Below are 13,946 nucleotides of genomic sequence, written 5' to 3'. Positions count from 1 at the left end.
TCGATATTATACCTTAAACAATTGTTAACGGTGGCCCACTAAACTAAAATAAAATGAAGTTGACAAAAAAGTGAACATATTAACCACCATTTCCAGCTACATGACTCGAACCCGGATTGACAAGAGATATGACTTAGAATCAAACCTAAATTAACCACTCTGAAAACCTTCATTTATGTCTATTTTGGAAAACTATCTTTTATATACTAAAAATAACTTTATCAAATGCAAGATTGTGACACAACTTTCTACTTTACTATGTATAGATAATTTCTTTTGTTGTGTTTCTAGCCGCTTGCTAGTTCGTTTGTTTTATGAAATGCCGCCTTTCAAAAAACAAAAATAAAAATAACTCAAGTACAAACACCGTTGATGATACGATACATACCTAATTACAAAAGTAAATACATCTCCATTTTACAATTTAAAACATTCTATTTCATATACATTTTGCAGATACATTGGCCTATAAATAAATCTACACAGAGGACCATTCCCATAATTAATTCTTATTTTTTGTATATAATCCAGAAGATATGAGTTCAGCATTCATATGACTAGTTTCCTATAGTATCGCTTAACACCTTTTTAATAAATGTTGTTAGCAAGTATATTTTTCTTTCAACTATCTTTTACTCCCAATGCAATGTTCATTCTTCATCTACAGAAAAATCAGGCTCAGCTGGCTTCTGTAACGCGCTAACGCTACTAGCTTTGGACCCTGGCAGCAAGTTCCCAGCCCTCCTACTTGCGCTATGACCAACGAACCCTGCCTCGGCTCCAACCATTTCACCAATGTGCATCACCGGACTCGCCTCCCGCTCATAATCTAAACTCACAAAACTCTCTCGAGCCAGAAGCTCACTAGCATTCTTCCTCCGCTTATACCTCCTCCACGCCGCTTGCACAAAACAAGCCGCCCATGTCCGCCACTGGTGGCTGTAAAACCGGAACTTATGCCGAAGTTGTTTACTATGCAATCTCCGATATTGTGACGCCACGAATTTTAGATCTTCTGCTATGAGAGCAAAAGCTTCAACTTCAGATATTGCTTTCATGGTTCGTGTTGACGACGGGATCACCACACTCGGCCGTGGGTCCAGGGCCCATGTCAGCAGCTCCTCCCCACAAAAGTCACCAGGCCCGATTCTGCACGAGTTGAAAAACCCGGTCCGACCCCCGTTTGTGGTGTATGAGTCAAGGTTTCCTCGGATTATAAATAACATTTCGTTCACTGGATCGCCCTCCCGAACCAAACACGTGCCTGGTGTACTTAACGCCGGTTTTAACCACTCACAGATCGCATCCAACATCCGTCCGTCCATTTGATCAAACAACGGGACTGGAAGAGGTAGGTCCCAGCAGAGCCCAGTTGGACCCGCAGGACTCACCTTGAAGAGAGACGTCTGCGCAGAAACCAACTGGATCCGCAGGACCCACCATGCTCAGAGACGTGACGTCCTTACGCGCAGTACGCAAGCTGTTCCCGCAGGAAATGCCTCCCAATGGTGAAGTACTCCACCTGTTCCCGCAGCTGCGGATACAAGCCATCAGGGAAGGCCACCCGCGCAGCAAGGCTACACGCACAAGGCACTTAGCTCTCAATAATTCAGTTGTCACCTGAAGGAATGAGCAAAGCCGGGAACAATCCCGCACAAAGGCGGGAGGGGGAATACTCCCGCCCAAATAAGCCAGCCCGTACGATACGGGAAGATCTTTTGTATTGTACCTGACGAGGTATGGGCAAAAAATCTGACCAGAGATACGACAGCTCATTGACAACAGTATGGCGAGCAGCATGCTCTTGTACTGTATGTCACTATTAGCCGCTGCCTACTCACCAACTCCTGTCATACCACGTGCACAGCCGGCAGTTGGTGGAAAAGGAATAGTACACAGCAGGCCTGGTCACTGTCAGCCGCTGCCTACCCACCAACTACCAGCATGGCACGTGCGTAGGCCACAGTTGGTAGAACAGGAATACTATTCAGCCGGCTATACCTTCTTGGAAACCTACCTTCGGCTATAAATACCCCAAATGGTATGATCATCTCATCTTATCATATACTATCTTGTATCTTACATATTATACCTGATACCTGCTCTAGCAATCTCTTAATATACACTTATATTCAAGAGCAATCTAGTCTGATTCTCACGCCGGAGGGTGGTCACAAGGAGGAACCCCCCCCTTCTCGGTGACGAGCTCACGGTCTGTTTTGCAGGTTATCAGAAGAACCATCTTTGCCGGGTCTAACCCCTCGTGGGAAACATCTATTTAACCCCCAGATTATCCGTAATCTGCCCGGGGCCGATTAGTGTTTCTTCATTGGCGCCATCAGTGGGTAAAAGCTAGAACTTCATTTCTTTTCAGTTTTTTCAAACTTCTGGAAAGATGGTTAAAGAAACTCCGGTAACCACAACCCCAGCTACTGGGAGAAATACCGGCGACTACACAGTTTTTACGAACACTACCCCGGTTACCCAAGCCGGGGCAAGTGCAGTAAATTTTACGAACACTACCCCAGTTACCCAAGCTGGGGCAAGTGCAGTAAACAACCATCCCCTGGGATTCAATAATACCCAGGCGGAAAGACAACAGACGAGACTCCCCCGCCAAACACTTGAACAAGTTAAAGCGTGGGCGGAGGCACGTCAGAAGGAATTCCAAGCTGAGTTGGACGAACGCTTGCGTTCCGTCCAACAGGCTGACGAATTTGGAAGCACTCAACAGCTCAACATGAGCAGTGAATGCGAGTCCTCGGACGATGATCGGGAGGAATCCGACACCGACGCAAACCCTCGCCATAGGGCGAAAGGGAAGCGTAAAGAAACGGACTTCCAAACGAGAAGGAATTTTGGAGAAACCTTCAAACCAAAAAACGCGGGTGGGAACCCACGTGACTTCTCCAAAACATTCAGACCAGCTGTGGCAAATGCGAGAACGTCCAAATTTGCAAGGGACATTGCGGAAGCAATCGCCCCGAAAAGTGCCAAACAGATGTCCAACATCGGCACTTACGATGGTATATCTGATCCAGACGATCATTTAAACAGATTCATAGCGGGGGCAACCGTCAGTAATTAGACGGAACCTACGTGGTGTTACATGTTCCAAATGACGCTTGTTGGGCCAGCTAGAGCGTGGTTCGATCGTTTACCGGTCAACCACATCTACGACTGGGCAGACTTCCAACAGAAGTTTAGCCAACACTTCAGCCAACAAAGAAAGTATACCGAAGAGCAATGGACAATCCTCAAATGCATTCGAGAGGAAGATGAATCTTTGCCAGACTTCATCACTCGCTTCAACTCAAAGAAGCTAAGTCTGGGTAATATCAGCGAAGATCTTGTTCGCGCTGCTTTCATCCAGGGCGCAAACGACCCAGAGCTCATCCGCACCTTAACGGGTAAAGATGGCATGCCATCCACATGGGATGCCATCATGACAGCAGCAAAACGCTTTGCGGAAACGGAGAAGCAACTGGGTAGAGATCTCCCCCAGAGCACAAACCTCTGCACCCAGAAAACAAGGGAAAACAACGTCCTTACCGCCCGACTAAACAAAAAGCGGAAGCTAGGCATTTGGCAGTCAAGGGTAAACTTTGACACCTCATCCGGCTTGCAACATCGGTTAGGCGGAAGGGATAACGTACAGTCGAACCAGAACTCCAGATGGACGCCACTCACCAAGAGCGTCACCGAGATATTCGCCACTGAGGAGCTCCCATGGCCAAAGGCTCTGATAATCCGACATCGTCACAATGCTGATCGGAGCAAATACTGTGACTTTCACAGGACAAAAGGCCACAACACTGAAGAATGCACAGACGTAAAGGACATGGTCGAAGCATTTGTCAGAGATGGGACGCTCGCGCACCTCGTGGCGCAATGAACGCTGAGCAGGCTGATGCGTGTAGAACCCCAGCTGGGGAAAACACGAATAAAATTGCAGCTTCAATGTTGGAGACTACATACTGCGTAAACAACGAGATCCCGAACCAGGTGCATATCGGCTCGATGGCACTCCCATCCCAACAACATTGAAGGGAGCTCAATTACACAGTTTGCATGTAGATCAATTCCAAATTTGTAAAGAAAAGGCCTAGAGCCACTTCTAATGGAAATGATTCTCCTTAAAACATCGACGCTGATGATTTTACATTTATACTTATGAACTTTCAACACGGATATGCCGGTCTTCACCGCATACATAAGTGTGAAAGTCGTTGCGTGGGGAAGGCGGCAAAACCCGCATAAACCCAAAAAACGGAAACCTTCACGCAGGTCAGTTAAGGGTAAAGTTCAGTCATCCCACTAGATGAAAGTGCCGGTCTATCCGCACGAATCATGATAGAGGAAACTGAACACTAACCTATTAACAACCGCGCGTCGAACGGTTAATTTATTCAAAACGGATATGCCGGTTTTCATCGCATAATTACGTGGAAAGTCGTTGCGTGGGGAAGGCGGCAAAACCCGCATAAACCCAAAAAACGGAAACCTTCACGCAGGTCAGTTAAAGGTAAAATTCAGTCATCCCACTAAATGAAAGTGCCGGTCCTAACCGCACGAATCATGATAGAGGAAACTGAACATTAACCTATTAACAACCGCGCGTCGAACGGTTAATTTACTCAACACTGATGCCGGTTTTCACCGCATAATTACGTGGAAAGTCGTTGCGTGAGGAAGGCGGCAAAACCCGCATAAACCCAAAAAACGGCAAACCTTCACGCAGGTCAGTCATAGGTAAACTTTGGTCATCCAACTAAATGAAAGTGCCGGTCCTAACCGCACAAATCATAGAGTAAACCGAACCTATTGACAACCGCGCGTCGAACGGTTAACTTATTAAAAATACTTTAGAAAATTTCTAACAGAAGGATGAGGAAAACCTCCACGCAGGTTAGATGTAGGTAAAAGTTTAGCCATCCTACTAAGTGCAAGTGACGGTTCTACCCGCACAATCACGAAAGAGGAAGCAAAACTTCAACCTATTATCTACCACGTTCAAAGGTTAACTTATCCTAAACACTTAGAAATTTCTAAAAAGATGAGGAAAACCTCCACGCAGGTCAGATGTAGGTAAAGTTTAGCCATCCTACTAAGTGCAAGTGACGGTCCTATCCGCACAATCACGAAAGAGGAAGCAAAACTTCAACCTATTATCTAGCACGTTCAAAGGTTAACTTATTCTAAACACTTGGAAAATTGCTAATTTAAACTAAAGTATGCATGAGCAAGTCATATAACGTTTATAAAGCAAGTAATCCAGTGAAAGTAGCGGTCTTACCCGCACAAAGATTTATATTTCATAATATTCATTACAAGAATGGCCGGGTAACTATCCGCCTACAAGAATATAAATCTATACAGGCTAAACCTATCCTAACAGTGGGAAGGGATCTTCAGGATCAAGCTTCAGGGCCACTTCCACTTGGACCAGCACCATCAGTAGAGCGTGGCGGTTCAAGGAAAGCTTTAAGGATAGCTAGCCCATCATCAGCAGCAGCAACTTCGTTCACCTTCTCCACCACCGGATGCGGGAAGGCGGCATACTGATTCACTGCTTGGTCATAAACAGCTTCAGTATCCACATCATACAAAGGGAAGTTGGAAGGCGGGATGCCTTTCTCAACGAACCTTAGACCAAGCAGGAAGCCGGCCTTTTCCCCATCCTCATGAGAAGCGTTGAGGGCTGCGCTCATGGCATCGTCGTATGATGTGTCCGTGAAGACTCGATGCACAACCTACAAAAAAAAAATTCAAGTATCAAAACCTTTTCTATTTACAAAGAAAAGCGTGAAGACATTATGAAGCTAAGCTTACCTGAGACAACGCTTCTCGAAGAAGCCATTCCTTGGCAACCAGAGCCTCCTGGAGGGCAGCTTGAGCTTGGTTACGGGCGCGTTCGGCTTCACTTTTGTTGAGGCTGGCAAGCAACACTTCCTTTGCAGCAGCCTCTTCAACGCCCTTTAGCTTCCGCTCAGTATGGTCAAGCACCCCCTTCTGGTCCAAGATCTCTTGGAGCTTCTTGGCGTCTTCCATCGCCAAGGCATCATGAGCCTGTTGGAGCGCCTCTAGTTTGGCTTTAAGCTCCTCATTCTCGAGGCGTAAAGGCTCAGCAACAGCTTCAGCCTTGGTGGCCCTCTCGGTTGCGTTCCGCGCAGTTTCCTTAGCCAGCCGAAGCTGTTCGTTAACAGCTTGGGCAGCCTTGGAACGGGCCTCGAGCCGGGCCTGAACTTCAACCTCGAGGGCCTTGAAGGCCTTCTCCTTTTCCGCAGCCACTGCGGTAAGCCTCCTATTCTCCTCGCGGACAGCCCGCGCCTGAGCTACTTCTTGGATGCGAGCTGCTTTTAACTTGTCGTTTTCACGACAAAGCAGCTCGACGCGCGGCTGCATCCGGGCCAGGAGAACCCGAAGCTCATTGGTTAGCCTACCCTCCTGGTAGCTAGCCATGGCTTCCCCCAACGCACCACTGGGAGCTGCGTGACGAGCCCAATCCACGCACTCCACAGGCGTGCGAAGGGTTGTTCCTCGGCGGATGTTCCATCGTGGAACATACACTTCATTGGAATCCGACACTGCAAAAAACAAAAAGCAGTTAGGAAAAGATGATATATAAAAAAAAAGGCCAAAAGAACCTTACGCACCTGTAGGGTCGACAACAGACCGATAGCCGCCAAACCCATCACCTGAACCCAAGGGAAATCCATCCAAGAGGTCAGGCAGATGGGAAGGAGGCAGAGGTTGGCGAGAAGCCCCGAGCATACCTGAAGGATCGGCTGTAGCTGCCGACGTCGGAGGCATGGAGGCCGCCGCGGTAGAAACCAACGGAGGTGAACTCACAACCGTGGTCGCCGCTGCGGAATGCGCAGAAAAAGTAACCGCCGGCTCAGTGAAAGACTCAGTAAATATGGCACTGACAGCCGGCGGTGATGTCATCACAGTTGGAACAGTTGGCACAACGGGATGAGCAACTGAACCAACTGAAGCAGGCGCAGCCGCCTGGGTCGTCGCCTCAGGTAGGCTGACCAAGCCTACCGTCATGGGTCCGGAGGTATCCCTCCCCGCTCCACCCTGGAATGCGGTAGCATCCACGCCTGCACAAAGAAGATAAGTATTAATGATGGAAAGCTACGAAGTTAAAAATAAAGGAAGTTTGTACTTACGGGTTTTCTTGAGCCTAAAAGTGCGGACAGGCGGGGACGAACCCGATGGAGCCGGCCTCTTTACGCCGCTCACCGTCGTCATCCTGGGCTCTCCGGAGGTGACAGTCGCAGCCTCCGGATCAGTGGTCCTATCACCACCCGGGTTCCCCGCCACCTCCTCGCTCTCGGTCTCTGAATCAGACCGAGGCACCGGATCGGCAGTGGAGGCCACCTTCGCCTTTCCCTTCCCGCCGGCAGCCTTCTTCTTCCGCACCAACGGAGGACCATCTGCGGATTCCTCATCAGAACACAAGATTAGAGGAATTCCAGCAGAGGTTTCAGCATTGAGGGGTCGAGGGTTGAATAACGCCTTACCTGGCCGCCTGGCGCTCAGGATCTCGTGGCCTGGCGGGTAGACCTCCACGAACCGATCCGCCGTCTGTTCAAGGATGGGCAACTCGTTCTCATCTAGATCACGAGTACCCATCCGAGCTGGACTATCAGCCTCCCGCGGATACAGGAGCGACTGCAAGTCGTTCCCCTCTGAAATAAAAGAAAAACAGTTAGAAGACAAACCTATATAAACAAAGAAGACAGAGCATACCGTAAGGAACAGAGTTCAAACCGTATTCAAGGACGATAGGGATCTTTTGCGCCTCCGCATCCTTCCACACCCGGCTCATCCCGAGCATCACCATCCCGGACTCCGCAAACCGGTAAACCGGAGATTGGACTCGGGAAATCTTTGAAAACCATTCCGCCTCCTGGTAGTTGGAGGCGTGAAGGCTGGGGAGAGCTTGCCCATTCTTGAACTTCATGGCAAGGGGGATGGCGCGAGCGGAGATATAAAAGAACTCCCGCTTCCATGAACGAAGACTGCGCTCGGTTGCGAAAATCTTCAAACCCTTGATACGGGTTATCAGAGTATACCACCCCTGGATGCACCTCCAAGAGTAGAAGGTCATCAGGCGGTCGACGAAGGGCTCAACGCCCAGAATCCGGCACACCCACTCGAAGTGGCGAATCTTTGCGATCGCCATCGGGTGTACCTCGGTCAATTGTACACCGTGCCTCTCCAGAACACGGTACACAAACTTCGTCAAGGGGAACCTAAGATTCCCATAAACAAAGAATGTGGCATACACCCCGATCTTGCCTCTGGGGGCATCATACACCGTCTGATGAGGTTCAGGAAACTCAGGCTCGAAAGACTCGAGCATGAACTTCCTGACGATGTACTGATATAGATCGACAGGCAGAGCACACTGGCACTCGCCAGCAGTACTCTTGTCATCGGCGTACACCCCAGCCTCCTGGGCTGTAGCCTCAAGATCGTGAGAAGACATCTTGCAGGTATGAAAGAAGAGAACGATTTCAAGAGTGCTCGGCTGAAAAGGTGAGTATTCGCCGGAAATCGTTTTGAAGATGAAGAGAAAAGTGAAAGTGTGGATTACAAAGGACCCTCTCCCCCTTTATATACTAATCGCAATTAATGCGATGAATTTAATGCGGAAGAGAGAGAAATCGCAGGTGCAATGAAACTATGACACGTGGCAAAAAGCAAGCTGGCAACAGCTGTTGAAAGGACGCGTGCCATTAATTTCGCGGCCACGCGCCCGAAAAATCGCGCCCACGCGCCTGAAAAAGCGTCTGGAATGACCATGTACTATCACGTCACCATAACTTCCTGCACGTCCTGACACAGTCAGAAGAAACCGTCGCACGACGTTTCAACAGTTTGGACTGTTCTTATCCTTTCACAAACTCTTCGAATTTCAAAAATTCAAAAAGATTCAAAAGTAAGCGGGAAAATACCCCTTACCTTGGCAACCAAGTAACTGTAAGACAGTTGCGAGTACAGTGTTAAGGCAAAACCCTTCACATACTTAGCACCTGCAGGGAATTGAAGCCAAGAACACCTCGGCGACCAAGTAACTATAAGACGGGTGCAGGTACAGTGTTAAGGCAAAACCCTTCACATACTTAGCACCCGCAGGGAATTGACGCCAGGAATACCTTGGCAACCAAGTAACTATAAGACGGGTGCGGGTACAGTGTCAAGGCAAAACCCTTCACATACTTAGCACCCGCAGGGAATTGACGCCAGGAATACCTTGGCAACCAAGTAACTATAAGACGGGTGCGGGTACAGTGTCAAGGCAAAACCCTTCACATACTTAGCACCCGCAGGGAATTGACGCCAGGAATACCTTGGAAGTAAAGTAACCGTAAGACGAGTGCGGGTACAGTGTCAAGGCAAAACCCTTCACATACCTAGCGCTCCGCAGGGAATTGAAACCACTAAGGATCTTCTGGGCAATGTTTGCGGAAACGGGAATAACATCCCCGCATAGCGGGAACGTCGAGAACTACATTGTTGGAAGCTCCAAGATGGAATTGGTGGTTTAAACATAATTGATCACTATGTTCAAAACTACCAAAACCTCATGGAGAATCCACACAAGTGGGACTCAACGCTCCTGACTTGCGAGGAGGTTACAGACCTACCCGCATCATACCCAAAGATCAAGCAGGAAAGTCGGGAATTTCTGCAAGTGACATAAGGACTTCCGCGGGAAGAATCCCCATGGAAAACCTTAAAACTAAACCCTTTTCAAAACCCTTTGCTTAAGTCCAAAAGTTCACCTCACTTTATTAAACATTCATGAGAAGAACATTGGACTGGGAGGACTTGAAGAGGTAGGTCCCAACAGAGCCCAGTTGGACCCGCATGACTCACCTTGAAGAGAGACGTCTGCGCAGAAACCAACTGGATCCGCAGGACCCACCATGCTCAGAGACGTGACGTCCTTACGCGCAGTACGCAAGCTGTTCCCGCAGGAAATGCCTCCCAATGGTGAAGTACTCCGCCTGTTCCCGCGGCTGCGGATACAAGCCATCAGGGAAGGTCACCCGCGCAGCAAGGCTACACGCACAAGGCACTTAGCTCTCAATAATTCAGTTGTCACCTGAAGGAATGAGCAAAGCCGGGAACAATCCCGCACAAAGGCGGGAGGGGGAATACTCCCGCCCAAATAAGCCAGTCCATAAGATACGGGAAGATCTTTTGTATTGTATCTGACGAGGTATGGGCAAAAGATCTGACCAGAGATACGACAGCTCATTGACAACAGTATGGCGAGCAGCATGCTCTTGTACTGTATGTCACTATTAGCCGCTGCCTACTCACCAACTCCTGTCATACCACGTGCACAGCCGGCAGTTGGTGGAAAAGGAATAGTACACAGCAGGCCTGGTCACTGTCAGCCGCTGCCTACCCACCAACTACCAGCATGGCACGTGCGTAGGCCACAGTTGGTAGAACAGGAATACTATTCAGCCGGCTATACCTTCTTGGAAACCTACCTTCGGCTATAAATACCCCAAATGGTATGATCATCTCATCTTATCATATACTATCTTGTATCTTACATATTATACCTGATATCTGCTCTAGCAATCTCTTAATATACACTTATATTCAAGAGCAATCTAGTCTGATTCTCACGCCGGAGGGTGGTCACAAGGAGGAACCCCCCCCCTTCTCAGTGACGAGCTCACGGTCTGTTTTGCAGGTTATCAGAAGAACCATCTTTGCCGGGTCTAACCCCTCGTGGGAAACATCTATTTAATCCCCAGATTATCCGTAATCTGCCCGGGGCCGATTAGTGTTTCTTCAGGGACCTAAATCATCAAAAACTCATTTTATGATTCATAATGTTGAACAAGCGAACAACTATGGATTTTTTTTATTTCACATGTGAAATAAAACTTACCCGTCGAACCAGGTCGTAGCAAAGGTGTCGTTTAATATCTCGTCTAAGGTCTAAAGGAAGACCTTTGAGAAGAGACTCTTCATCAACTCCTCTAGTCGCCACCCATTTGTACTGATCGTATCTCCGGACAGCCTGCCGGAGCTCTGGCGGCAGCTGGCGGTGGCGCATCCATTGTTCAGTATCGGTTCTCCGAATCCTCCATTCTTCTAATCGAACCGCTGTTGATTGAAGATAAGTCTAATTAAATTTTACACTGTTAGTTCATATTAGATAAAATATATAAATTACATATTGTACTCCTATAAATAACTGATTAATAATATACAATACCTGCATATTCCCGATCAACAACGCAAAGAGAACCAGACCCACGGTGGCTATTATTATTGCAAAAATGATTTCTCCGACATAAGTACTCGTCAACAAGTTTTGTCCTAAAGAACTGTATATATTCATGGGACAAAAACATCAGTAAACTTTGGCTATAAATAAACTGTTTATGCTGGACACGAAAGTTACCTTAAATTCTTCAAGCCAAACCAAAGACTATAGAAGTACTTATTAAAGAACGAAGCCGAAGTAACTTCAGATGTCACAGCTTCACAAAAGATGCCAAACTGATAAAGCCCGCTTGTCGGGGTACATTTTTCCGAGACATTACTTGACTGGAACCAACTTTTTCTGTTCGGATCATCAAACCGTTCACAGTCAAAGAATTTATCCTCGCAGGTTTTATCCTCAATAAGGCATACGCTTCTCCAGCAGGCTTCTTGTCTCTCTATGGACGGAACATACCAACAAGCTCCTATGACCTGCATCAACAATAATGTTGGAATCATGTTTTGTTAATTAAGGTTGTTAAAATGATTATAGTCTGTCTTACATGGCTTGCTAATATGTAAAGCATCAGATTATAAGCAGCTCCAGCCCATGCTGTTTCGGTCACAACGCCATTAGCATCGACTATTTGTGATGTTAGAGGGAATATAAGATAGAGTCGCGGAAGATATTGAAAGATTATAATAAACCGAAGCACGTTTTTCGTGTTAGCCATGGTTGAACCACTTAAGTTTGGTATAATGAGCCAGATTAGCAACTGCATTAGTCACAAAGAAACAATTATTAGAAGAACTATTTATTTCATTCGAAAAATCATTTTCACGACCGGACCAGACCGGACCAGCCGGTAGGACCAACTGAACCGGGAATGGGACTAGTCCGGTTAAGCATATTTAACCGTTCCCCATTTGAATCGACCGGTTAAGAATCAGACCGAATTTCCAATTAAATTTTTTTTTCTTCAAAATCTCAATTTATGAATCATTTATTACTCAAGGCTACATATTCTATTTATTTTAGTCTTAATATTTTATTGAAACTGCAAATTCACATCAAAACATGAAGTCATAAAGTATTTTCATATTTTATCTTTAATACACACACACACCCGCAATTCTAGTTTTTATATTATTTATAACATCATCGAATTCTTAAATATGGTTCGACCAGTGAACTAGTAAGGCGACCAGTATGCTGCCTGGTCAGGTTCTGAAAACATTTAATAGAAGTATAAAAAAACACAAATACCTGCGGAAGAGGCAGGGCTGCAATGAGGTCGATACATAGACGGCCTCGGATATACTTTCCAGCAATTTTGTAAGAATCTATAACGAGTTCGCCTCGTCCAAAAACACGGGAAGATGGTGCCACATAAGCAGTGTGAAACCTAATGTAAATCTGAATTATGTAAAAAACATCGGCTATTGATCTGACAACGGTGAGAATGACCTCGAGGGTGAGCCCGATATTGATGCAAACATTCTTGGGCCGAACGGATGGCAAGTAAAAGAACAAAGGGTCTACAAATAATGAAACCAAACAAGCTATCAAGAAAATATTGTTCCATTTTCGAATCGTTCGTCCTCGCGGATCCAATATTTTCTTCCTCACTCTATCGTAATCTTCCGAGAAAACCCGAGACAGAACTTTTGATTTCAAGGAATGTCGGTTTTCCTCGGGAATTTGTTTGCCATCAAGATTATATTTAACCTTAAATAAGTTGTTATCTTTGTTCATAGATGGAAGTTTTGTCATCCCAATATTGTTATGAGCATCATCTTGAAATCTAGAGAATTTGACAAAAAATAATCAAATTATCAAACACCACAATAAGTCAACAAGAATTTGACCAAGTCAAAAGTCAAAACAACTATAACAATAGCCCAATTCAAGAAACTGAGTCACAATTAAGCATAAATAATCATAATTCGAAAGTGGGTTATACCTGACGGATCTTGAATTGGCTTGTAACATGATGGTATAGTAAAAAGATCGAATCTTTGAGCTGGGTTTCAGTTAAAGAACATGAATATCAATCTGTGTTTGATCTATCCCCTCGTCAAAAGGCGGTGTTTGAATGCCTTCGAGCTCCTCGGGCTCAGGATTTGCTAACGGTCATCCCCATTGAAGGATTAGGCCAACGTATGTCGGGTTTGGAGTATCGGGCTATCCTTAAGTACCGGTTAATGATCCCTATGTTCCCGACGGATGAACCTTGCCCAATTTGTCGCAAGGTCTGTTTGGATTCTTTTGGTGACCATGCGGTGCATTGCAAAGAATTGTCTGGCTTTAAATACAGACATGATCTGGTTAGGGATGTTCTGTGTGATGTTCTTAAACGGGCAGGGATTTCTGCTAAAAATGAGGCCCCTGTTAACTTTCTCGCGGATCCTATTGAAGGGAGGTCTACTTTACAACCAGCTGATATTCTTGTGTTCGGGTGGGCAGGGGGGAAACACGCCTGTGTGGATCTTAAAGGAGTGTCTCCTCTTGTTGGGCTCAGGGACCGTGGGTTTGTTGTGGGTCAGGCTGCGTTGAAGGCTGAATCGGGCAAAGTTGTTAAACACGAGAAAGCTTGTTTAGATAATCAACATGTCTTTCTACCATTTGCTTTTGATACATTTGGTTTTCTGGCTCCAGAGACTGTGAAATTTTTTAGTAGGGTTCAGCGCGTCGT

The 13,946-nt window shown here is 46.5% G+C and overlaps 1 protein-coding gene across 1 annotated transcript; it reads right to left on the bottom strand.

Annotated features, from left to right (window-relative positions):
- Positions 1-650: 650 nt before the first annotated feature.
- On the bottom strand, positions 651-13,243 carry LOC143592349 (protein CNGC15b-like). The gene is made up of 7 exons (XM_077072287.1): positions 13,215-13,243; positions 12,518-13,055; positions 11,814-12,026; positions 11,450-11,742; positions 11,261-11,372; positions 10,931-11,167; positions 651-1,406 (listed from the first exon to the last, which is right to left on the bottom strand). The coding sequence occupies exons 1-7, from the start codon at positions 13,241-13,243 to the stop codon at positions 651-653; spliced, it is 2,178 nt and encodes a 725-aa protein (XP_076928402.1).
- Between the last annotated feature and the right edge of the window lie 703 nt (positions 13,244-13,946).

The sequence above is a fragment of the Bidens hawaiensis genome, unplaced genomic scaffold (assembly GCF_021521415.1).
Source record: "Bidens hawaiensis isolate Kalapana, Puna unplaced genomic scaffold, B.hawaiensis_p1.1 tig00040706_1, whole genome shotgun sequence".
Taxonomy (NCBI): domain Eukaryota; kingdom Viridiplantae; phylum Streptophyta; class Magnoliopsida; order Asterales; family Asteraceae; genus Bidens; species Bidens hawaiensis.
Note: the sequence above shows the minus strand (reverse complement) of the source record. Positions and strands in the feature narration are given on the sequence as shown.

What these genes read in the sequence shown, in the direction of transcription:
- LOC143592349 (XM_077072287.1), bottom strand. Translation starts at nt 13,243, where the DNA reads ATGTTACAAGCCAATTCAAGATCCGTCAG. An exon ending in GCCAATTCAAGATCCGTCAG is followed by an intron (nt 13,056 to 13,214) that starts GTATAACCCACT and finishes CAAATTCTCTAG; the next exon opens with ATTTCAAGATGATGCTCATA. An exon ending in TTTGGCTTGAAGAATTTAAG is followed by an intron (nt 11,373 to 11,449) that starts GTAACTTTCGTG and finishes GAATATATACAG; the next exon opens with TTCTTTAGGACAAAACTTGT.